This window comes from Gymnoscopelus microlampas (genome assembly GCF_963454915.1).
Source record: "Gymnoscopelus microlampas genome assembly, chromosome: 5".
Classification (NCBI taxonomy): Eukaryota; Metazoa; Chordata; class Actinopteri; order Myctophiformes; family Myctophidae; genus Gymnoscopelus; species Gymnoscopelus microlampas.
In genome coordinates, this window is record NC_139942.1 from 13,913,994 (window position 1) to 13,940,638 (window position 26,645).

The 26,645-nt window shown below is 42.2% G+C and overlaps 1 protein-coding gene across 1 annotated transcript; it reads right to left on the reverse strand.

Moving 5' to 3' along the window:
* Positions 1-4,143: 4,143 nt before the first annotated feature.
* LOC311044931 (uncharacterized protein) lies at positions 4,144-11,984 on the reverse strand (the record flags this gene model as incomplete). Its single annotated transcript, XM_084056741.1, has 5 exons — positions 4,144-4,383; positions 4,696-5,783; positions 6,568-6,678; positions 11,552-11,810; positions 11,961-11,984. The coding sequence occupies 5 exons, from the start codon at positions 11,982-11,984 to the stop codon at positions 4,144-4,146; spliced, it is 1,722 nt and encodes a 573-aa protein (XP_083912867.1).
* Between the last annotated feature and the right edge of the window lie 14,661 nt (positions 11,985-26,645).

Genomic DNA, 26,645 nt, shown 5'->3' on the forward strand with positions numbered 1-26,645 from the left:
AGAGGTGAGGTTGAGATGGTTTGGACATGTGAAAAGGAGGGATGAGTGGTACATTGGTAGAAGGATGCTGAAGATGGAGCTGCCAGGCAAGAGGAGTAGATGAAGGCCAAAAGAGGAGGAGGTTTATGGATTTGGTGAGAGAGTGCATGCAGGTGGCTTGAGTGACTTAGGAAGATTCGGAGAACAGAAGCAGATGTAAACAGATGATCCGCTGTGACGACCCCTGATGAGAATGAGCCGAAAGAAGACGATTAGGCATACTGATGCACATAATATTAGTTCAAACAACTTAAATGAACAGCAGTAGATAACATTTTTCCAACTTGTTGACCCTTGCGAAAGCTTTTAAAACATACATAGGCTATTATAAAATAAGATATCGGCTAAAACCAATATTTTGATATCGCTTTGATGCCGAAATTGCATTTTGTTGCTGTGGGGCAGAAACCTCCATATTTCAACTTTTCATGTTTTTTGGTAAATGAATGCCCTGCTTCATCATACAAGAGTGTCGCTCAAAAATTGTGAAAATAGCAGATCTATTGTACAAGCTCACAACGTGACACGTTGTGAGCTTGTAGATCGGTTACTTTCACTATTTTTTTTCTTTTTAAAATAATTATACAAAAGGAGAAGTTTTGAACATAGAAAGTACCCATCCGACAGCAAACGATTTTTATGACGACTGATTCATCAGTACAAAGTGTTGCTTCTCAGTAGTGTCTGTATTGATCAGCCTCTCAAGGTGCTGTCAAGGCTCAACGTGCTGCTGATCGCTCCAGCCAACGGGGGTCAGCCCGCCGTCTACAGGGACGTACACAAAACAACGCACGCAGCACAACGCTATAATGACCTGTCTTTGGGTGGAGGGAGGAGGGGGATGACTTTGAACAACTGCTTGTTATAGGAGCACTTCCATTGTGTTTCCAGGGCATCGGTTGTGCCGTGTGCAGTTTTGTACATAAAGGCATACCATGTAACTTTGCCCTGTGTTTACATAACAAAACAATAAATACAGGTTTTAAAAAAAGAATAATTATACAATTAATTTCATCTCGCTGTATTTTGGTGTTTTCACTCAAAACAGTGACGTTTTGGCAGCGTCTACCAGGGTTGCATTGCTCATGGGAGACGGCCTTGCACGCCGTGCAGGAACCTATTTGACCAGGAGCACGCGTAGCCACACGCATAGATTTAAAACAAATTTAAATTCACACCTCAACAAAGTTTACAAAGGCTCCCGACTCACACCAGGTGAATTAACATATAGGAATGAGTCTAGATGCATATCAATTGTCCAACGTGTGACCTGTAGTGTAGGTGTTAAGCGACGTGCGCGTCACGTGTCATTAAAATAGGGTGCAACCACGTTCCAATTCAGCGTTGCAACACTGGCATCTACCAAAACAAACAGTGAAAACTGCAGGTTAACATCACCACTACTCCAGTGCCTGATGACTGCTGTGTAGAGGGAAATGATGGGTAAAACATTTTGTGTTGCTTCATTATGTAGGGCAGAGTTATACTATGCCTTTAACGCACAAGGAACTATCCACTTAAACGCCAGCGTCCGTATTCTGGGAAAACGTTTGCTGGAAATAGCAGATCGACAAGCCGTGTTGTAGATATGTAATGTAGAGCGAAAACAGAAAAGTCACCAGTATAGAGCCTTGAGGGACTCCACCCACCCAACAATGGGGGGTTTATGTGATATCTATGACATGTAGGTGCAGTGACGTCATAGATATCCCATACAGTACCTGTATGACGTCACATGCTGATGCTGTCATGAAGTCCAAGATCCACATTTGAGTCACAACATTCCCATGTGTATCTATAGATCTACCACACCATTAAATTCACACCATTTGATAATGGTGCCTACATGATGCCTGCTCTCAAACATCATTGACATTAAAATACATTCCAAACAGTTTCTCCAATAAAGTTTCTATTCAGTTGAATTCAACAGTCAACAGCAACATGTCACATGTCTGAGGAGGACACAATCTGCCGTGTCACCTTGCTCTGTTACAGGTTGATTGATGAAATATGACACGGTGACATTTTATCCACATAGACGTGCAGCTCATTGGAATGCAAGCAATAACTCACTGGGTTGTTGTTGTTTGTGTGTGCGTGCGTGCGTGCGTGCGTGCGTGTGAAACTGAAAGCAACGTCGTGTCCCACATGCATAGCCACACAGTAAGATCCACCGTGTTCATTTAACTGTGAGAGTGTACAAATGGAACCAAATGGGCCCGTAACACCCCATGGGTTGTAGGGTCTATTTGGTTCCATTTGGATCCATTTGGACGTTTGTAAACTCTAGGATGAGAGAGGTCCAATATACCATAAGGACCACGGAAAGGGCAAAAACAAAAAAGAAAGTATGTTTATTGAGTTACAATTACACATAAATACAAGACAAAATATAAGTAGACAGACAGACAGACAGACAGACAGACAGACAGACAGACAGACAGACAGACAGGCAGACAGACACAGACAGACACAGACAGACATATAGATTTGCAACAACAAAACTATAAAAAGTTGAAATATGGAAATGCAAGGTTTCTGCCTGACAGCAACTCAGCACAATAATGGATGCCCTGTAGAGGTTTTCTGTTGTGATGCACCGCTCCCTTGTGGTGTTTTACATTAATGCTGCCTGTTGTCCACACATGAAGGGCTGCTTGTATATTCAGCAGTGGTGGACAAAATACTCAACACCAGTAGCCTACTTGAGTATAGATACTTCTGGTCAAATATTACTCTACTTCAAGTGAAAGTTTCTCAGTCAAATGTGCTCTTGAGTTAAAGTACTGGAGCCAATTGCACCACCTCACACTAAGTTCAAACTTAGCCTAGTTATAGCTTAAATGGCTTTTTAAAGGTCATTTAAGCTATAAATAGATACACACATGCATACAAAATACATAAAGTACATTTGTTTTCATTGTTCATTGCATTGCTGTATTGACATTGTATTTTTCCCATAAGTTTCCCCCTGGGGCAATGTTTTTAGGTCTGTCTCCTCTAATAGATTAATGGATCAATACTAAATAGGCAATATCAACACCTGTACTGTTGCTATGGGACACGTTATAGTGGTTGGAGATATAGGGTCGCCTTCATTGACAAATGTATTATGTTCAACACTTTTAGTTTTGTCCTGCCAACATAAAAAGACAACCACAGGAACATTATTTTTTTTATGATTTATATGTATGAAGAAATATGGCAGACAGGAATTACATCTCAATGTCCAGAAAAAAAACATGCCATTTCCTTCTTTCCTTTTTTTTAAAACAGAAACAAACCTTAAACAAAATAGAAAAAATGCAAAACACAATCAACAAAACACAAAGACCAAAAGTAAAACAAAATAGAACAAATACAAACAAAATATCCCCGGAAGCCCACAGCATCCTCTACAGTCTATACCACACAGCTGGATATTGTAAACCACTGGCCCCCACCACACTACATGGCCATTCTAAGCATTAGATAACAGGAGGTGTTGACAATTATGAGCACACTGATCACATTATTCTGGATGGTATAAATGTCAGAAGACTTTGGACTTTTCTTTTGTTCCTTTTGTAAATACATGATACAGTTTGATTTAGTTCTGTTTTTATTTTTTAAACCTTGTTTTTCAAATCATTCCTTATTTTGATAGTTTTACTGTAACAGTAACAGTAACAGGAGTCTCCCCGTCTCTCCAGCTCTTTAATAAACAGAAAATACATTTTCTGGTAGGTGTCAAAATCTCAGCCGATCAGGAGAAAGTACCCATTTTAAGCTTCATTTTTATAGTGTTCCAGTTATAATTTTGCCTGCTCATTTCTTAGTGTCATCACTTCAAATTTCACTTGTTTAATCTATATCCTGATTGAGTTCTCTATCCTGATTGGATAAAATTGGAAATGAAACTGAAACTGAAACAAAAATGCATTTTCTGTTTTATAAAGAGCTGGAGAGACATGGAGACTCCTTATATGGACAGGACACTCTATAGTAACGAGCACTATCAGAACATAGACCCATTTTGCAATTATTTGAATGATTGCAAATCACTTACCCTACCTTCAACTATAATAGCATTGCCCCCCAGAACCAGAACTGAACAGTTGGTCACATTTTGTCTGAGAGGAGAGGTTCTCCTTTTTCTACCTTAGCCCTGTACTCTGCCTTTTCCTTCATCTCCTGCAGGGACTTAATGCGATCCATGTAGCCTGGTCTGCACTCAGATTGCTGTGCTTTAATGAGCTGATCAATGTAGTCTGGAGTGGACAAGGGATTGGGCCTCAGTGCTTTCTCTTTCAGCCCGCCTAAGCACTTGCTTGACTCCTGCAACAGTTTTACCACCTCATTCTGCAGGAGTTCATAATCTGCTTTTAATTCAGAGATTAGATCCGGGAAAGGTACATTAGCCTGTTTCGCTTTTTCATATTTGTCTTTCACTTCCTGTATCATTCGCTTTTCTATGACTTCTTCGTAAACACATCTGTACTTCTGAAGCGAGTGCACTGACCAGATGCATTTATTTGGGCACGCAGTGCATTTACCATCTGATCCAAATACAGGACATTTATACCTATCTGCATAATTGCCACAAGACCAGTTAGAGTAACAAGGGTAACAGTTGCACTGCAGACAGTGCAACTGGGCATCTTGTATTTTAACTGGTATATGGATTTTGACCTCAAACTCAAAGTTCTCATTGGCTCTGGCCATTGATTCATTCTTCTCGAGTATTTGAGTGGTTAGTCTGATCTGCTCCATCTTAGCTAACCCAAGTGTGACCTGCGTCCGCAAGCTTTCAACAGAGTTTTCAAACATCTCTCTTCCTCTCATGACCTCCTTTGTTAAAGTCAAAGTCTTGGTCTGCATTTGGTTCAAAGCTTTGAAGAAGTTCTTCATGCTTTTGAAACCCATGTCCCAAGAGCTCTTATCAAAGGTGTCATCTTTACTGTCACCATCATCATCATCACTATCACCATCATCATCATCATCATCATCATCACATGCACCTGCATTGTTTGCACCGGGTGATTTGTTGGCTGCAAACAATGCAGAATTGTTGAATTTGAAATGAAGTGGCTGTCCTTTTTTTGTTGGACATTCTACCCCTGAGGCTTTGATTGCCTGCAGGACTGGTGGGGGCTGACCATCTGCAAATGTCACCAAAACCCTGATGTTCTTTTTTATGTCTTTGCCAAATATTGAGAACACAGAATCAAACACATATCTCTGTGACGGTGTTAGCCGTGGAAGAGAAGCCTGAGTCACAAAACAAACTGCATCAATTTCAGAGACACCACGTTTGGCTGTGAAAAGTTTGTTCAGCTGCTCTGAGATCTCCTTGTCTCTATCTATTCCCCGAGTGTCACCAAAACCTGGTGTGTCAACGATGGTTAGTGAATAGTCAATCTGAAATCCCTCTTGATGGTTAATGTTGTACACAGTGACTTCAGATGTCTGACTCACAGTTTGAGACTTTGTTTCCTCATCATCTAACTTGAACCGAAAAGAATCCCCCCATTTGACATCAAATATGTAGTTGATCATCCCATTGATGAGAGTGGTCTTTCCTGTCCCAGTTGCTCCAAGAACCATTATGGTGCGATTTCGCCTCGTGCTTTTCTTGCCAAAACTGTAGCTCTTGCATCCATCAATGTCCAACTTGTTTTTCTCCAGAGGCAGCTTGTAAACTGACAGTGACCCTGAATGTATTAGTTTGCCTGTCTGTTTGTAGAATTCAGCTGGACGGACTAAGAGAGAGAGAGAGAGAGAGAGAGAGAGAGAGAGAGAGACAGAGAGAGGAGAGAGAGAGAGAGAGAGAGAGAGAGAGAGAGAGAGAGAGAGAGAGAGAGAGAGAGAGAGAGAGAGATCAAGGCTTGACACCGATACTAGTCATATATGACTGTAGATCAATGTTGATAGCCGTTACTGAGCATTTACTCTGTAGCTTTACGGAGGGTTCATGGACACGATGAAACCAAACAGGAAATAAGTACACTGTGCCAATTCCGTAACACTATTTGATGTCTATTGCAATTACAAACGTTCTGTGTATGCTGTGCAGATATGTATGCTAAGATGATAGGTTCCTGTCCTCCCTGTATGTAATGCCAGCATCCCCCAGTACATCCATAATCTCCAGACTTAAACCTGATTGCCTGTTGTCCCCTTGGTGCCATCTAATAAGTGGAAGTGATGGACAAGTTAAAAGCCTGGTGGATCCCTTTGTTAGATTGTGTGTTTTTCGCCTTGCCCAATGCCCATTTTTGCTGGAGTAGTGTTGTAAGTAGATATCTGTAGGCGACGTCCTACCAGGAACGCTAATAAGGACATCTGTCAGGTCCCCAAAACTAAAACGAGGCCAACTGGATCAAAAGTGCACAACACTACTGTCACATCTGAGTTAACCAAGTGCTCTCGATAGCACTAACTTTGCTAATCAGCTCGTTGTTGTCTAGGCTCTATCTATAACACTCCGAATTCATTCAACTTGGCATATCAAACACAGGAATAATGTATGTTAAAGTGTCTAACTTGGTTTTCCCGGCTTCGCTTGAACCCCTGGTTCAGCACTGGCTCCCTCGCTCTCGTGACGGCGTCCTCCTCGCCCGGTGGTGTCCTCCGTCTGGCCAGCGCTGGTCTCAGCTAAGAGTAGGGATGTCAAAAACGCTTAACAATTACATTTTGTAACAGAGTAGCCTAAGGCATACAGTTATGATGACCCACATAACCAACCTGAAATGTAAAAATTCATGTTGTGTAGTGAGTCTATGGTGAAGAATTTAGTTTTTTTTGCAGATCCACAAGCTCAAAACGTGGCACCAAGCGACACGTTTCGTCGATCTGCTACTTTTGCTTTTTGAATTTGAATCCTGAAAAGTAACAGTTTTGGAGTTTCCACCCGACAGAGATGATTTGTAGAATCGCCCTCAGGTCTTAATGGGTTAAGCCCAGTCCACGCCAATGATTCACAACGCAACGAGTAGCAAATTGCAACTGTGGTCTGCATTAACCCATAACAGTTTTGGAATTCTGTTGCAAGTGGTTGCAGTTGCAACTTGTTGCGTTGTGAATCATTGATGTGGACTGAGCTTTAGGATTGGTGGGGAGTCTATACTGTATGTTAATTAGGATCAACTGCCACATCCTTTCAAATTACGAGGATATGGTAATTCATCATTATATGAATACGGTTATGAACAATTATGTGGTCTAAGAATGCCATGAATTATCTTTCTACACATTGACTAGAGAAGTAAGAGGTAGAAAATCACATACACAGAGCTCATGTGTCAGGCCCCACACACATAAAGGGAAATACTCTGGACTGTGTCTTTTCATTAGGTTTAGACATTCACAATGTATAGTGAGGAACTCTCTTTGACTGATCACTATATTATTTATTTTAATCTGTCTTTTAATTCTAACTGTTTAATTGGTAAGAGAGAGAAGCATACACGTTTTTTAAACCAGTCTTCTACAGAGAAATGTGCTGCCGCTTTTGACAGCAGACTAGTTTTAGGACAGCCGTTGCAAATAGATGCTGAGAGCTTGTTTAACTCTTTTAATTCACACTGTTTGGTCATTTTAGATGAGGTTGCTCCCTTAAAAACTAGATCTGTTCCCTCTGTAAACTCCTCCCCTTGGTTGACTGAGGAGACTCGCTGCTTTAGACGGAGATGTCGAAAAGCAGAGCGCCTCTGGAAAGCCACCAAGCTCCAGGCCGACCGTATTATTTTAAGAGAACTTTTAATCCAGTATATTAACCTAGTCATGTCATGGTCCGCTCCTCAGCCCTTGGACTTTGTCTGTGTTTATTAGTTTGGGACTTTTATTATGTATTCCTGTTCTGTTTTGGTCTTCTCGTTCTGTGTCTTATTATGTAGTATAGTTCCAATTGTTTCCTGTCTGCTTAGTTATCCGTACCTGTCTTGTCTAACCAGTCCTGTGACTCCCAGTGTTTCCACCTGTGTCCTTTTAGTCCCCTAGCCTATCCCAGTGTTGATTGTCTGTTGAGTTCCCCTGTGTCTAGTTAGTCCTTGTCTGTATGTATGCCCCTGTATTTATAGTCCCTTGTCAGTTCGTCGTCATAAGTGACGTGGTTTCCTTGTTCCTTATGTATTCCAAGTTACTGTATTCCAAGTATTTCTAGTCTATGAGAATGTTGTTCCTTCTGATTTTTCCAGTGTGGGTTTTTGCTAATAAAGACACTTTGCATCCTTACTACTCTGCCTGTGCCTGGTCGTTCTGCACCTGAGTCCTTTAACACTCCAGAACCACTCCGTGACAAGTCAAGGATGTGCAGGCTTCTTATTTTGCTAACATTATCGCCTCTAGAAAGCGAAATCCAAAAATATTGTTTAATGGACAGGTCGATTTTTAAAGAAAATGTATGTGCCCTGATCTAAAATGCCATGACCCTCCCTTTGACAAAAAAAAAAAAATCAATGACCCTCCCCAAGTGATTACAAAAAAAAGAGTAACCCTCCCTGCCTAGAAGTGTCACGATATAGCCTATCGTGGTATTACAATGTGATGATAGGTATTGTCATGATGTCATACTGTATCATAATATTTTTTTAATATTTTTTTTTATAAAAAAAAACGATGCAGAGGGGAGGTGTTGTGTGTCAGCTGATGCTCGTTGACGCTCGTTAATGTGACATGCATCAAAGCAATTATGCCTTTGCACTATCAAATAGGCCTATACATCTAATCTAAGATTGTTTATACGGTACTATTATACTATATCTGGTATTATAGATTTTTTTTAGCTGTTGTAAATAACTATAACTAGCTTTACGGAGGGTTCATGGACATGATGAAACCAAACAGGAAATTAGTACACTGTGCCAATTCCGTAACACTATTTGATGTCTACTGCAATTACACGTTCTGTCTGTGTATGCTGTGCAGATATGTATGCTAAGATGATTGGTTCCTGTCCTCCCTGTATGTAATGCCAGCATCCCCCAGTACATCCATGATCTCCAGACTTAAACCTGATTGCCTGTTGTCCCCTTGGTGCCATCTAATGAGTGGAAGTGACGGACAAGTTAAAAACCTGGCGGATCCCTTTGTTAGATTGTGTGTTTTTCGCCTTGCCCAATGCCCATTTTTGCTGGGCTGTAAAGTACATTGATAAAGTCAGCAGATAGTAGGGCTGAGATGGCATGGCATTGTGTGCTGTGAAAAAGCAATGTATCCTGGCATTTTGCCCCCCCCCTCTCTCTCAGCTCTACCATGTTTTGCTGAGCTCTCTTACTATGTTCTATTCCCGCTGGATTGAATCGTCCAGTTTATCAGTCTCATGACAATCAGTCTCATGATGGCATTCATGTAGCAAACCTGACCTGGTCTGATACTCCAAACTATCCAGCAGATAGAGATTGAACATTTGAGCGTGGCATAATTTCCTTAAAATGATGGTGACACTGGATATAAGAGTCAACTCCCCCATAATAATCCCCCATAATAACACTTTTCTAAAGGGTTTTCTTTTTCTTACTTACTTTTTTCTTGTGTAGCCTATTCTTATTATTATTTAACCAAAATCGATGCTCTCTATTTACTACTTTATGAGACATATCAAGGTTACATTTTCTCATGTAATCAGATTTATGCCATGATAGTGGTTCGCTCATAAACAACTCTACATGACATAAGAATTAATGTTCAGGAGTCATCATGTCACGCGAGGAACACTGCTCTCACATCTCATTGCTGTCACATCCTGCCTTTGCACATCTGTTCCCTACAAGCATGGATCTCGCCTCGGTGCTGTCAAACCTGCCTGTTAAACTTGGTGTGTAACCTGCACTTACGATATCTGTAGGCGACGTCCTACCAGGAACGCTAATAGGGACATCTGTCAGTTCCCCAAAACCAAAATGAGGCCAACTGGATCAAAAGTGCACGACACTACTGTCACATCTGAGTTAACCAAGTGCTCTCGATAGCACTAACTTTGCTAATTAGCTCGTCGTTGTCTACTCTAGGCTCTACCTATAACACTCCAAATTCATTCAACTTGGCATATCAAACACAGGAATAATGTTTGTTAAAGTGTCTAACCTGGTTTTCCCGGCTTCGCTTGCACCCCCGGTTCAGCACTGGCTCCCTCGCTCTCGTGATGGCGTCCTCCTCGCCCGGTGGTGTCTTCGGTCTGGCCAGCTCGGGTCTCTGCTAAGAGTTGGGGTGTCAAACAACAGATTGTTTTGATCATTATTCGGTCAATTAACGCTTACATTTTGTTAATCTATTTTTAACAGTGTAGCCTAAGGCTGAAATACAGTTGATGACCCACATAACCAACCTGAAATGGAAAATGCATGTTGTGTAGTGCAGTAGTTCTCAAACTTTTTCATGCCAAGGAGCCCCAAATTCATATATGTTTGGCCGTGGACCTCCATCTGAAAAGGATTTGTTCCAGGGACCACTATAAAAAAAGAAAATCTAAATTATTAAAAAAATCCCAAACATTTTTGATATTTTTTAATAGCCAACATCTAAATGGACAAAGTGGTTAAAATGAGTGTGATGCTATTAACTGATTTTGCTGGGGACCCACTGGAACCCCCTCAAGGTCCCCTGGGGGTCATCCTCACACCATTCTCATTCGTTACAAGCAAACTCACTCACGCCCTCATTTCCTCAGCGGTTCATTTAAGCAGCTCTGTTCTCTGTTCAGTATGTGCTTCGCTTTCTAAGCTGGTTGTAGAGCTGTTTGTTTTCAAATTCCCTCCACCTCCCCGGCCTCCTCCCTGTGGCATTTAGTTCATATTGTTATAGGTTGATTCTGTGTTTGTACTGTGGTTCTATGATTCTGTGTAATGTACTGTGGTTCTATGGATTGTACTATGATTATGTGGTTGTTTAATTATGCATTGAAGGTTCAATGTTATGTTTATGTAAAACTGTATTTTATGCTCTGCTCTGGGGGTTTTGTGATTTCAGATCTGTTGTCCTGCTTGTGCAGGTAATCTGCAATATCACATGAGCAGAGTCACACCGCCAAATCTGAATGTAATATCATTGCAGTAAATGGTTAATATTGCAGTAAACAGTTATATATGCAATATCGTAAATGGTTAATAAATGGTATTGTTTATTCCTGAGCTGAAGTGTCTAAATGAAATGGTGTAGTGAGTCTATGGTGCAGAATTGCAACTACTTGCGTTGTGACTCATTGATGTGGACTGAGTTTTAGGATTGGTGGGGAGTCTACCTACTGTATGTGAATTAGGATCAACTGGCACACCCTTTCAAGTTACAAGGATATGGTGATTCATCATTATATGAATACAGTTTTGAACCATTTTGCGGCCTAAGAACGTCATGAATCATCTTTCTGCACATTGACTAGAGCAGTAAGAGGTAGAAAATCACATTAAACAGAGCTCATGCTGTCTAAATTTTACACCACGCCATAGCAGAAGTAATATAACAAATGTTATAGAAGTGTTTAAATAGTCTGGGGACATGTGCCCTTGACCTACCTGGCCTGTAAGTTAGTTACCTTTGCTTGGAGGACCAGTGAATGAATACCTCTGCACCAGATCATTCCTGTTGATGTCCTTCAGAATGTTCATTATGATCTCCAGAGCTGTCTCAGGGTAGGTCTCCTTTATCTTAACACTGGTGTCCGGCCTGTCAGCTTTCTCCAGTTGGCTCCAGGTGATGGCTTCATATTCACGGAGATACACCTTGAACACTTTGAAGTCCTCGTCTCCCAGCTCCTGCAGAATTCTGATAATGGGGACATCTTGAGACGTTGCCTAGTCGATACCTGGTCCAAACAGAGAAGAACCAATATTCCATAAGAACATGGATGACAACACTTTGACTTATTTGTGCTTTATTCTCTTTGAAAGTAAGTAAACCAAAATAAACTAGAAAAGTGTGGCCCGCCAGGCCGGGTTACTTACCCAGGGACAACAAACTTTGGTCATAGGCCACTCCTGCGAACTTTGGAAGGCAATCTTAGCCTATTAGGAGGATGGGATATGAAACATCTGACAGATCCGTCTTGATCACCTGCGTAATATTGCAAAAGTTAGGCACATTCTGTCCCAAAATGATGCAGAAAAACTTGTCCACGCATTTGTTACTTCTAGGCTGGACTATTGCAACGCTTTACTATCAGGCTGCCCAAGTCCCTAAATAGCCTGCAGCTAGTCCAGAATGCCGCTGCGCGCATACTGACAGGAACCAGAAGAGATCATATCACTCCTTCATTGGCCTCTTTGCACTGGCTCCCGGTTAAATACAGAATCGAGTTTAAAGTTCTCCTCCTCACATACAAGGCTCTCAATGGACAGGCACCAGTATATCTCAAAGAACTAATCGAGCCCTATAAACCAGCCAGAACACCACTGCGCCCACAGTATGAAAAAATGCTTAGGCTCCAGGAAACCCCCAAAAAGTTAGAACAGGAGGCAGAGCATTTAAGTTTGAGACACATTCCCGCTACTATGGATTCTGCCTGGCAGCAAGGAAGTGCTAAAGACAAGGTGCAACAAGCACATTTCAGAAAACTCACCAATTTCTCTTCAGAAAAAACCTTGATCCTTCCACAGCCGTGAATGAGCAGATTTTCAGCTTTTAGCTTACTTTTAGTCTGATGAAGAGCCGGTGAGGCTCGAAACGTCACGTCCAAATTGTGGAAACCAATAAATGTTAAACTTTGGATCGTGAGCCAGTGTGCAGACTTTATTGCTTTTGGACCCTGACCTCTGCCCGGCACACAGTGTTTTATTTTTGATAAGCATAAGCACTTATTTTATCTGGGTTAGAGACGCACCAGTCATGGTAGCAGTGAACTGCGTACAGGTATATTTGCCAATAAAAGTCAATAAATGCACCTGCTGTGATTTGAGACTGCAAAGCTTGCAAATCGTGGGCTTATAGATCTGCATGCAACTGAGTGAGAAATCAGGCATAACTCCAAGCCCACCCCCTAAACCTAACCTATAAATGCCTAATCCTAACCCCAAAATAATGAAATAAGATGAATTTGTGTGACGTCATAGAGTGGCCTCCAAGTACTATATTTAAGAGCACTGTGCAGAGCCTCTTGTCATAACTACAGTTCAGTGTGTCAGAAGTAATAATTGCATTTATTCTTTAACTTCAATAATAGAATAATGGCAGATGTGACATCAGTTACCGATGCTTCCCCAGAGAGAGCAGAAGCAAGGAGGAGGAGGAGGAGAACGGTGAAGGCGGCGGGTCCCAAGAGAACGGTCAGACGCAGGAGGAGGAGGACCACCGCCAAGAGACGCGCTGCGTCCGCGAGGCCCAGGAGGAGGAGGAGACGCTCAGCGGCCAAGAAACCGGCCACCAGGAGACGGAGAAAGTCCACCAAGCGTCGCAGAAAGGCCACCAGGAAGCCCGCAAGGAAGCCCGCGAGAAGGACAGCGGCAAAGAAGCAAGTGAGAAGGAGACGAAGGAAGGATCTCAGCCTGCTGTCCAGGGAGATATCGGATGGGTCCACAAATCCTGCCCAGTCCACTGAATCCGGTGAGAATTTCATGACAAGGCTCAGTAGTGATTTATCCTCTGTAAACCCCCTCAATTACTTCCAAAACGGTGAATGTAATTGAGGTTGTTTGCCCCCTTTCCATCCGTGTGTTCGTCCGTCTGTGGACAGCTAATCTCCGGCACCGTTGGCCCGATCGACATGAAACTGTACACACACTCCCTGGATGCCAGAATCTTTGCTAAACACAACAGATTTTGTCCAAACATCACGAAAATCGATTCACATTATCTCTAGTCATGTGATCAAGACAGATCTGTCCGATTTCTCATATTCCACCCTGATTGGCTAAGATTGGCATTCAAGGTTTGCAGGAGTTTTGAACAAAATGCCTCAAATCATGAACGCATGCAGCATCCGATTGCCGTACAACTTTGCACGCACATTCCCATTAGGCTGAGGAAGAAATGCCACCCTTTCACATTGGCCTATTATAGCAGAACCACCAGGCCTATTTTTGCAAAACATTTTTTTGATATTACTCCTACAGATTTTGTCCAAATATCACGCAAATCGGTACACACTAAATCTCTATATCTCTATAGTCACGTGATCAAGATGGATCTGTTTGATTTTTCATAGTCCATCCTGATTGGCTAAGATTGGCATCTAAAGTTTGCAGGAATGGTCCGTTTTGAACAAAATGCCTCAAATCATGAATGCCGTGTGCGAAACTTTGCATTGGCCTGTTATAGTGCCATCAGGAGGCCGATTTTTGCAAAACTGTTTTTTTTGCTATTACTCCTACATATTTTATCCAAACATCACGCAAATCGGTCCACATTATATCTATAGGCATGTCATCAAGACGTACCTCCGAGGAGCACATTTGTCTAGTTATTTTTGTTTCACTTTCTCTGTTTCACATGTGCTGTGCTCTCTTTCTAGGAAATAATCTCCCAACAAGGAAGCAGAGGGCGGAGTTAAATTTAGACTCTAGCTTCTTATTGGCTTAGAGCCAATCAACCTTTTCTGGATAAGGGCCCACTTGAAAATGTCAAGCGCCTGCGGCCAACCCATCTGACCACTTAACACACCAGCCGTGTTAAGCGGTTAGATGGGTGGGCTGTGTGACTTTTCAGAGCATTTTTTATTTTTATGATTAATCAATCGATTGTATTCCGGCTTGGATCAATAGAATTAACATAGTATATACTTTTTTTATTATATATCTTTTCTTCTTTTCTTTATATTTATGTCATATTATCATTCGAATTTTTGTGTTTTGCCAATATTTTCGTGCCCCACTTGCAATACCCTCGTGGCCCACCAGTGGGCCCCGGCCCAGCAGGCCCACATGTTGAGAAGTGAGGTCGAGGACCCCCAGGGGTCCTTGAGGAGGTTCCAGGGGGTCCCCAGCTAAATGTGTTATTAATTAATGCTTTAAAGTTTAACCACTTTAAACCTATACTTTTATAAATCAGCAATAGGCTCTATATACACAGCACTGACAGCAGTATTAAAGAAATTGGCCCGCTTCCTTACTTCCTCCACAGGTCTTACCAATTATACTAAAGGTTCTGTTCCATTTAGTGTAGCACAATGGTAATACAACTTTTTAATTTCAAGGACCCCCATAACTCTGAGAGTGTATAAATGGACCCGTACCCTTGTTTCTATTTGTTACACCCGTAAGGGGCCATTTGGAACCCCGTCAAGACCATGAGGGTCCCTGGACCACACTTTGGGACCCACTGGTGTAATATGAGCACCCTGACTCTGACCAGAATGGAACAGAGCTTTCATTAGTATCATTGGTAAGTAAGGAAGAGGCGCAATTTCTTTCCAATATGGCTGCGGTGCATAGAAACCAATACGAAAAAGAAAGAAAGACATGCCATCTGCGGGTACGGCTGTGGCCTCCTTTTTAGGAGACCGGAATTACGTTGGAGTCTATAATTCATTCCAGTGGGTGAGTGAATGTCAAACCAGTCAAACTGGTCAGGTTGCTACTAGGCCTTACACCCAGAACTAATCTAACCCCTGCTCCTTATGCTAGAATAGGATGGCTCAGGGTAGAGGACAGAGTACAGCAACTTGCAATGGGCCTGGTCTTCAAAACAGGGATTACCCGTGTATCTGTCAGACTACTTCAATTGCGCAAAAGACACACACAGGCGCAACACCAGAAGGAGCTCCACTGATCTCACTGAACCCAGATTCGGCACAAAAATAGGGTCAAATTGGTTCTACTGACTGACTCCCCCCCCCCCGTACATATTTCTTTTTTATTACTACTCGTATATATGATGTTTTGCATATTACTTTATATTATTGTTTGCCTTTAAATGTCTCGATGAATTGAATATACAGGACCTCAATGGAAATAAGTGCTGGGCTTTTTGGGTTATCCTTTTAGCAGCCTTTTGTATAAATCTGTACCACTGTACCTTTTTTTGCAAACTGTTAATAAGTATTCAATCAATCAAAAAACGTGAACACGTCTTCTGAACCATTCATTAGCCCCATGGTCCCTGAACTAAATATATACTGTCACAAGCCACACAATTGTGCCATTTTGACACTTGAGACACTTAAAATGTTTTTTTTGCACTATCACAGTCACAGTGTTTTATTTGTGATAACCACTTATTTTATCTGTTACAAATGCTCCAGTCATGAAAGCAGAGCAGTGTGTACAGGTTTATTTGTCAGTCAATAAATGCACCTGCTGTGATTTGAGACGACATAAGTACAACCCTTTTGCAATGCTTTTTTTTTTTCGTGCACTGAAAAAAGCAGGTCTACAACTTCACAACGGGTCATGCTGTGACACATTGTGGGCTTGTAGTCCATGGGCCAGACCAGATATCGGTACTGTTTGAGTAGGCAAAACATTATATTAAATTGCTTATAGGGTCAATACAAGTAAATTAATATGATTGTAGCCTTTTAACAGGAGTAGCTTTTCATATGAATTGGACATTTTGTTATTTTCCCCTATTAGCATAATCATTGTTTCCACAAGCTGCCAATACCATATTTATCTTGAACCTAAGGCAACTAAATCCTTTATAAAAGGTAATAGAAGAATAGTGTTTGAATCTACATACTGTACAAATGTTGTTGTTTTGGAAAAAGAAAAGAAAGAAAGCCAATCATCTGTTTGTTTGACCGGGCATCTTGTCAAGGTAATAGAAATATTGTTTCACACCATCTATTTCCATTCTAGGGAAAGGATTCCAAGATGCAGGGTTGAAGGACCTCTGTGTGGAGTCTTGTGTTATTGAGGAAGGGTCAGTACTCAGTATAGTGATAGCATAAAGTACAACAGAGCAGCACATGCTTGTCTACAAAGCATTGACGAGACTTGCCTGGAAAGGCTTCCTTCTCTGGCTAAAGGGCAAACACAGAGGTTCACCTCCTGGAAGAAGCCCTGAGGAGCATTTTTAATCTTCCAACATGATATCACTCACAAATCTTTTTGTGAATGAGGAATTCTCGAAAAGAATTCATGTTGGAAGATGTAAAATCCCACATTAATTATTGTTGTCTCCGCCAGAGGTGGAGAGTATGTTTTCGTCTCCGTCCTTCCGTGTGTCCGCCAAGCTAACATTGGTCAAGCTTCACGTGACACGTGACAATATGTTGAAAGGGTGTGCTTTGATTGGCTAGCGAGACGCATGACGAAATAGAAACCTATAAATAGGTGTGTCACTTCAAAAAATCATTTATATTTTTTGAAGTGAGCTTCCATCAGCCAAGCTAACATTGGTCAAGTGACACGTGACAATATGTAATATAAATAGGTAAGACAGGATTAATCAGGAACAGTACTGGCGGAGACCTGTGCTCCGAGGAGCACATTTTCTAGTTTTAATCCGATTGCCTGAAGATGCTTTTTTTTGTACATAGTGGTATTTTTTCTCTGTATTTTTATGTTAATTTGAACTGTTTGGTTGCTACTATATATGTCTATGAAATTAATTCAAGGACCCCAACGGAAACAAGTCTGCAAGGACTTTTTTGGTCGGACCTTTTAGACAAAAGTATTATAAATGTAACTGTGTTGTTTTACATTCTTTTGCCTAATAAAAATTTCAATCAATCAAGTCAAGACTTCATGATTTCCACCCCACCATTGAAATTTGAGTGGTTTATTGAACTTTGTTACGCAGTTTACAGTGGACTCTATAATGCACTATAACAATCAGTATAATAAACTATAATATCATTATAATATAATATATATATATAATATAACTATAAGAATTATGATATATGATCCTTGCCAAAAAGTCTATGAGACACACCCCACCCCAGGGAGAGGGGAGAGATGAAATAGAGACGATCTCCAGGGAAGGCGCTTTCCCTTTTTTGAACAACAGCAGTCCATTACTTTAAGAGGTGATAAACACTAATACAGCTACCAATCAGAAAGGTCTAATCCAGGGACGTAGGTATGAAAAATAAAAATAAATCAGAATTTGCCCGCCCAGATGGTACCGATTTGTTAAATGTGGGGTCTTGGCCCATGGACTATCTGCTATTTTTGGTGTGTGACACCAGCGTGCAACTGAGTATAAATCAGGCATACAGAAACTGCAAGCCCAACCAATAAACCTAACCTCTCAGGGCCCTGGCTTACGTGACTTACCCGTTATGCCTAAACTTTTTGGGCATTTTTTACTATTTTGAAAAACATTTTTAAATAGTTCAAATAGTCAATTCAAATAGTAAAATATGGCTACTAAGTGTATGGACAAGGGGTAAGGTGATGTCTATCAGGCCCTTAAATATCTAACCCTAACACTATAACGTCTAAACCTAGCCTATTTTAATCATGTAACAATAAAATAAAATAAATTAGTGACGTCATAGAGTGACCTCCAAGTACTATATAAATCGGCAGGGCGCCAAGTCTGCTCAGACTTACAGTTGTGCTTTAGAAGTAATTAGTTGCTCAACCAGTTAACTACGATTTACTTTCAATTTCAATTCATTCATTGTTTATCCATAAGAGAATAATGGCAGATGTGGCCCCAGTTTCCACTGGATTTACCCCAGCGAAGGCGGAGGTAAGGAGGAGGAGGAGGAGAACCGTGAAGGTGGCAGGTCCCAAGAGAACGGTCAGACGCAGGAGGAGGACCAAGAGACGCGCTGCGTCCATGCGGCCCAGGAGGAGGAGGAGACGCGCAGCGGCAGCCGCAACCACCACCAGGAGACGCAGAAGGTCCACCAGGCGTCGCAGGAGGCCCGCAAGAAGGACCGCGCCAAAGACGCAGGTGAGGAGAAGGAGAAGAAGGCGTGCCGTATCGGCTGAGTAAGCATCCATATTGGGGCTGCCACTACAGATTATTTTCTTCGATAGTCCCATCGATTACTTTGTTTGATTATTTTATTTCAATTGTTTTAAAATATCAGCGAATCGATTAACCATCTTTTTATTCATACATTTTTGAATGCTTTTTTTTATACTTTGTTGCATTGCGGCAGCGTGCAATAAAAGTGAAAATGGCCGATCTATGGATTATTTTCTTTCTTCGATAATCCCATCAATTACTTTGTTTGATTCATTAATTTAAATTGTTTTAATATGTCAGCGAATCGATAAACCGTTTAAGCATTATTTTATACTTTTTTTGCAGAGCGGCGGCGTGCAGAAATAGTGAAAATAGCCAATCTAGAAGCTCACAACTTGTGAGCTTGTTGTGAGCTTGTAGATCAGCTGTTTTCACTTTTCAATTTTCTATTTTAACCTTTTTTTTTTACACTTTTCGCTTATAGGCCTACTTGTGACGTGTTGTGAGGTTGTAGATCGGATATTTTCACCCTTTTTGAGTGATTTATTTTGTAAACTTTTTTACTTTTTGTTGAGAGCGAGGCCCAAGCCATCAATGTGACCCCTAGACCCCGAGCTCCTGTAAGGCCCTTGCCCCAAGCGCCTGCCGTGTCGGCCGGCAAGAAGAAAAGAGAGAAGCTGAAACACAACCGTGCTGCCAGGGCACCTGCTGCTGCCGCTGGCTGGCCCGGAAGCAGCGAGCGATGGAGCAATTGGAATGCTCCCTACAACGCTGTCCCTACAGCAGGGGGGGGGGGTGTTTACCATGGGTTACACCACCATACCCCCACCCGTATGCATCGAGGGAACCCCAGCAAGGACCCTGCCCCAGCCCCGATCCTACAACAGGATTCTACGGGGCACCCCCCAGCCAATACCGACCCGATCCAAGAAGCCAACATGGTCCATACTATTAGAGATCATTGAAACATGCAAAACTGATATTTAGCTTATAGCATTATAGCTCTGCTATGTTTTTGCTTAGATCGCTTCCCACACACTTTCTCACCAGCTGCCTGTGTAAGCTGATAACAGGCCAGACAGCCAAGGTCACGCACTGTCTGCTTGGCGGAGGTGAGACGTGACAGGAAGTAACCACGTGCTTCGAGAGTTGGAAATTGGACTGGAAGGGAGGGGTGAGATGATGCCATGTAATGACAGTGTTCTGCCACAGGGGTTGATGTACTTAACCTCCGGTCGCCCAGGGATGGGCAGATTTTTCCTGGACTTTGCATCTAGAGACTTTTTTTCGTGTGACGGCTGCCTCCCCACTGCCTCATTAGCCAAGAAAGATATCCGGGTATTTTGTCCTTTTCCTGTATTTTTGTGGTAAGATTGCTAACACATATTACTACATTAGTATAGGAGCTAACCCGTGTTTGAGAGTTTCTCTCTAACTGACACGGGTTGGGACAGGCCCTGTCAACGGTCTAAAGTTTCATTCTCAGCTTTCTGCTATTTATTACTAAGTAAGGTGGTTGGTGCTAGGTTCATTTCTCAACGAGTGACTCTCATTTATTTCCTATAAAAGCAGGATACAGAGGGCTACTCACGAGAAATCACTAGATACTAGCTGCTGTGTAATAACGCAGAGCCAGGAATGAAATTAGGTCTGTTACAGTTGATGTTGAAGCACACGTAGATACAACAGTAGTTGTGTCCCGTAACTGCCGGTCAAAGACGCCAAGGAAACAGTATTGGTCTCCGATCACTGAGTGTTATTAAATCTTATTTTAGATTTGTTTGAGCAATGTCTAGTCCAAGTCTGAGTCTAGTCGTTGTCGGAAGCCACTTGTAATCTACCGAGAATAGATCCTTAAGGTTGAACTCCAGAGACAAGAGTTTATCCATTCTAGATATAAGCGATAAGTAGGAGTAAGGTTAAAATTCCAGTAACCGGAGAGGAATTAGCACACCTCGAAGGGGTTCTGGTGAGGGAGTCTGGGTCTAACTCGCCCAGGGTCTGATTCCCTCTACACTTTTCACCTAGAATGACATGCCCAAAATAGGGACTGATTGTTAATTGATTATTTTATTAAATTATCAATCATCTTTTTTTATTAATCAATTACATTGATTAGTTCGATTAACTGTTGCACCCCTAATCCATACAGTAGCCTACGATGCTGAGCAGAACAACAGCCACGTTAAAGGACAAGTCCTTTTTTTCCCTATTTATATTGATATCAAATGCCATTCACAGCACGTCTTTTCTGGGACTTGGCAAAACACATAACAGCTGTTGGTCTGACTACGGCGGCTCGTGTGGGACAACCAAGGCATGGATGCGTGTGTAATGACAACTACTAACAGATTCATGAAAAAAGCAAAACATTTTTGACCGCAACAAATAGCTTAAGTAGTGATATGCTTATGAGCTCTTCTCTATATGGGGGCTGCTGGGGAAACTGGATGCCATGGGCAATTCTGCAAATAGACCCCATGGCCAGTCATTTGGGATCAATATAAGAAGGAAGAAAAATTATGTTATTTTAGACTTGTCCTTTAAGATCACTGATAAGACCCCTGCTCCAGACCAAACATATCAAAGCTTCTGGATCTTTCAAGCTCAACTCGAAGGCTAAAGCAGGGACCCTCAATGTTCTCCAGGCCAAGGACCAAGGAGAGATATGAAGCAGGGACCCCCACTACATACATTGCGCTACATAAATTGTGTTGCATAGGCCTATACAACTTTTTTTTTAAATGTATTATTCTATTTTTGAGAAAGCCTTCCATGCAACAAGAGGCTGTGTTGACCCGCTCCGCCTGTCCCGGGATAATTGCGTTTGAAATCTTGACATGTCTGCCCGCCCCGCTGTTCAACCTGCGACACCTGCGGGCTACGGGTCGGCATCACTACTAACCACTAAAACTAACCATCTAAATGTCTAATCCTATAATCCCTAAACCTAACCTCTAAAACTAACCTCTATCCAACTCTAACCCCAACTTGAATCTTTTTCAAATTGTAAGCCTTTCTCAAAAATAAAATGTGTGACGTCGTAGAGTGGCCTCCAGGTACTATATTAATGGGCACTGCACCAAGTCTGCTCACTACAGTTCTGTTTCCGGAGTTTCATTCGATAACTGCAAAATTGATTAATTTAAATTCAGTTAATTAATTCAATTTCAATTAATTAAGTGTTTAAGCGTCAGAGAATAATGGATGTCGTCCCAGTTTACGCTGCTGCTTCCCCAGCGAAAGCAGAAGCAAGGAGGAGGAGGAGGAGAACAGTGAAGGCGGCAGGTCCCAAGAGAACGGTCAGACGCAGGAGGAGGAGGACCACCGCCAAGAGACGCGCTGCGTCCGTGAGGCCCAGGAGGAGGAGGAGACGCGCAGCTGCAGCCACAACAACCACCAGGAGACGCAGAAGGTCCACCAGGCGTCGCAGGAGGCCCGCAAGAAGGGCCGCGCCAAAGAAGCAAGTGAGAAGGAGAAGGCGGCGGGCCGTAGTGGAAGAGTAAGCATCCATATTGGGGATGCAACAACAGATTATTTTCTTTCTTCGATAATCCCATCGATTACTTTGTTTGCTTAATTAATTTAAATTGTTTTAATACATCAGCGAATCGATTAACCGTCTATTTATTTATTCTTTTACTTTGTTGCACAGCGGCGGCGTGCAAAAATAGTGAGCAGGTCGATCTAGAAGCTCACAACTTGTGAGCTTGTTGTGAGCTTGTAGATCAGCTGTTTTCAATTTTTTTTTTATTTTAACCTTTTTAGTTTTTTACACTTTTCACTTGTAATTGCGACGTGTTGTGAGGTTGTAGATTGGATATTTTCACCCTTTTTGATTTTTTTGTTGTTTTACTTTTCACCTAGAATGACACGCCCAAAATAGGGATTATTACATTTACAAAAAACTTTTTTATACCACAAACCCATTTTGTGGGGATTTTTTTTGCCGACCCCACAGTTTATTTTTAGTGCTATTTCAAAGTGGAAATAAATAATATCTTGAAATAAAAGCACACATTTCCCTCTATAATCCCATTAGAATTTCCCTGCTTTTATTTTTAATATTTGAATATATTCGAATATGTTAGCCTATATAATATAATTATATAAAATAATTTATAGTTAGGCCTATGCAAGGCTGTCCCGCTTATTACACGGCTACTTAATAAATAAATAAGTAAATTAAGCCAAAAGTAACAACAAAACGACGTATTTCCTTGCTTACGACAATGAAAGTATTCCATAAGTATTGGGCTGGGCGGACAAGTTCGCCTCGGAAAACAAATGACAATAGTCAATAAGGTAACAGGAATACTCGGCCCAAAACACACTCTCCCCCATTCTATATACCTCCAATTTGCCTGTAATACCGCCGGATTTACCCCGGGGGAACTGTTTTTTGGGCCGAGCGTTTTGGTACTCCCCCGTTGATGCGCCACGATAAACAACGAAGTGTAGTGGACCAAATAGAATTACTTGTCGGTTATTGCATCGTCTATTTCTCACGGTTAACATTTAGTTGTAAATGACATTGTTTGTTTGTTTACATGGCTGTCATGTTGGATAAAGCATCAAACCAAGCAGCGCAGGTTGCCATGAGCAGGTGTTCTGAGTCTCTGATTAGACAGCGGTCCGTGATAGAGCTCATCAGTCATTATCAAGAAATAATGACCGATGATTGACCAATCTGAACCAAGCATTCAACCAAGCCGTGTAATAAACAATAATATACATGTACAACCTCACAACGGGTCATGCTATGACACGTTGTGAGCTTGTAGATCTGCTGTTTGCGGAGTGTGACACCAGCGTGCAACTATGTATACATATCAGGAATAACTCCAAGCCCACCCCCTAAAGCTAACCTTCTTTTTGATTGATTGAATACTTTATTAGACAACATTGTAAACAGCATGAGGTACAGTCAGACATTTAGGCTAAAAGTATAACACAAAAAAGTCCTGGGGACTTGTTTCCATTGTGGTCTTATGTATTCAATTCATCAACATAGCATAAAAATATCACAAAAATATATATAATCAACAAATAAGAAAAAAGAAAAAAAATGTCAGCAGAGAATGCCACAATTTACTTTCTATGAGAAAGATTTTTCTCATTCTCATTCTCATTTTCTGTTTTGAAAGAAGCCAGTGATCCACATTTGGTGGAGTAGTAGAATGAGAATTTTACAGACAGATACATCAACAAGACATAACAAAAAGACAAACAAAGACCAGACTATAATGCATGATAAACATGAGTAATTAACCTATCATAATGAGGTACTGTATAGGCAACCATAATGCAACAGTTGGACACATTAACAATTGGGCCTGTACAGTCACACAGCAGAGTCAAGATGACCCGTGATAGGACCCCAGATGTACTCGAATGTTGCTAGACTGTCCTGTTTGTTGCAACGCAGCTTCCCCAGATGTATCAGTGATACAAACTCATTAAGCCATCTACAAGGAACGATGGAAGTCTTCGACTCTGTTAAAATAATTATCTTTGCTACAAGTGTACCAAGCATCTGCTGGACAGAGTACGGCAGAGCGAGAGAAGCTTCGGAGCAACCAAACAAGGCATCAGGTTCGATATGAAAACGGCAAAAAATAAATTGCCAGAATAAAACGAACCTTGGGCAGGACTAGAAAGTGTGACCCAACTTGGTGATGTTATTCCGGTACTTGTTATTCACAAGTATCGTAAACAGTTGGTTCTATAGTCAATACTCCGCTTCGAGGTCTCGCTATGGGAGAGCACCCTCTAGCTAGGGCTAGACTAGTATAACCACTAGTCGACCTTGTTGGTACTAGTCGAATAGTAAAACAAAACAAAAAAAGACCTTTTTATTTATGTTTTAATTGTTTTAATTTGTTTTATTTGAATGCCATAGTAATGGCCCATTACTATTAATATTATCCTCCGGACTTTATTTTTATCAAAAGGGGGTCAAAAGTATGGGGATCCTTGGAGACGCTGCTGTGGTGCTGTGCTGCTGTGCCAGAAGCGCTTCCCTTAAAACGGCATAAAAATAAAGGGAGGAGTATAATAATAATAGTAATATAGTTGTAGGATATGGCATTAAAACAATGGTTAAAAAATGTAATGTAAATTTCGACTAGTCGACTACCACTGGGTCAAATTAGTCGACCAGTAATAATCACTAGTCGTGAAAGCCCTAGCGCAAACAGAGAAGCATTTTTTTGATGTAATTCCAGACAAGGTACCTTTTGGCTGGATTCTGATTCGTTCCCCTGACCCGAGGTCCTGCCCTCCGCCTATATAGTCTGGGGGCGGATCTTCATTCAGTCCTTTCGTTCCTTTTCCGCCTGGAAGCAGAGCGTTTTCCCTCAGTTCACCAAAGATGTGTTTGTCTTAACTAGGTTTCAACAGGCCAGGATTTCTGTGACCGCGAGACGCTGAACAGATCCAGGTGTTTCTGACCTTTACAGTAAGTGAAAAACACACGTTTTTTTCCATAAAAATTCTGAGCTAGCACCCACGCTAGCTTGTTGTTACATGTCAGCTTCGATTGCTAACAAGTTAACTTTCTAACTCCAGCTTAGCTAAGTAGCACTCGTGCTAGGCTAGACAATGCTGCGGCTCGTTTAGCCCACAAGCTAATCTTGACTACACAAGTTGCGGCCTACTAGCCACCAAGGCTAGCCTGACGGAAAACTTAAGGTTAGCTCGGAACCTTCCTCAGAGTTTACCCAAGCGGCGCGTATAGGCTCAGAGTCGATATCACTCCCCACCCAGGCCTTAGCAAAGCCCCAGAGGCCGAGCTAACAAGCATGGTGTCCAGGACTAGGCGTAGGACTCGATCCAACCTCCCCGCAAAAGCATTGCGAAAGATGCGACAGTGAGTTGCCAGACTCCGACAGGCACACCAAGTGTGTGATCTGCCTGGGCCTCACTCACGGTGAGCGGGGGCTGCTTGAGGGGGAGGACTTCCGTCTGGTCTGCGGAGACACGGACGTGAAGATCCTCCGCCAACGCATGTAGCAATTCCCCATAGAGAACTCACCAAGTTCGCCAAGCTGGCCCGTCCCCAGCTTTGAGTTGGGGCTGCATACTGGGAGCGGCGGAGCCAATTGCCAACGGGGATATGCTACGACGGGCCCTCGACCCCTACGAGAACGAGACCATGGATGAATACGACGGAGACGCCCAAGTCTACCTTGATTCTCCAGGGGAGGAGAAGCTTCTCCCGGCGTCTGAGCCAGGCTTGGAGCTCGACAACGCTAACATGCACAAGCTACTTCACCGAGCGGCGGACCACCCGGGTGTGGTCCGTAGTAACAGACCACGGCACTCGGTGTCGACCGCCGTCCCGGCCAACAGATCCGGGGGCCACAGGGGCCAGGGCTACAATCAGGGGGCAGGGCAACGTTTCCGCTCACCAAGAGGCCCCAGGGGCGCGCCCCAGGAGCAGGACCGCAAAGCTACCCACAAGAGTGAGCGCGGTAGGAGGCAGCAGCTGTAGCTGTTCTGGGGTCGGGGGCGGCGGTGGACGTCGCCGATGGTTGTATACTCCACAATTGTGGCTGTGAGGAGATTGTACAGTTCAGGAAACAGACAGCACTCTTTTAACCTGTTTCAAATTTGTGATTGAATATGCCAGAACAAAGTTGTCTCCCAATAGGTGTGCTGGATACTCCTTAGAGGAGAACAGGAGAGCTGAAAGAGAGCTATTCTTCAGCTATTCTTGTTTGTTGAATAGCTTTACTAAAGCTATTCTTCACTTCAACAAGCGACCAGGTCTATGAAAATGCAATCTCGGAACCCAGAGACAACTGAAAAGGAAAAACAGCGACCTC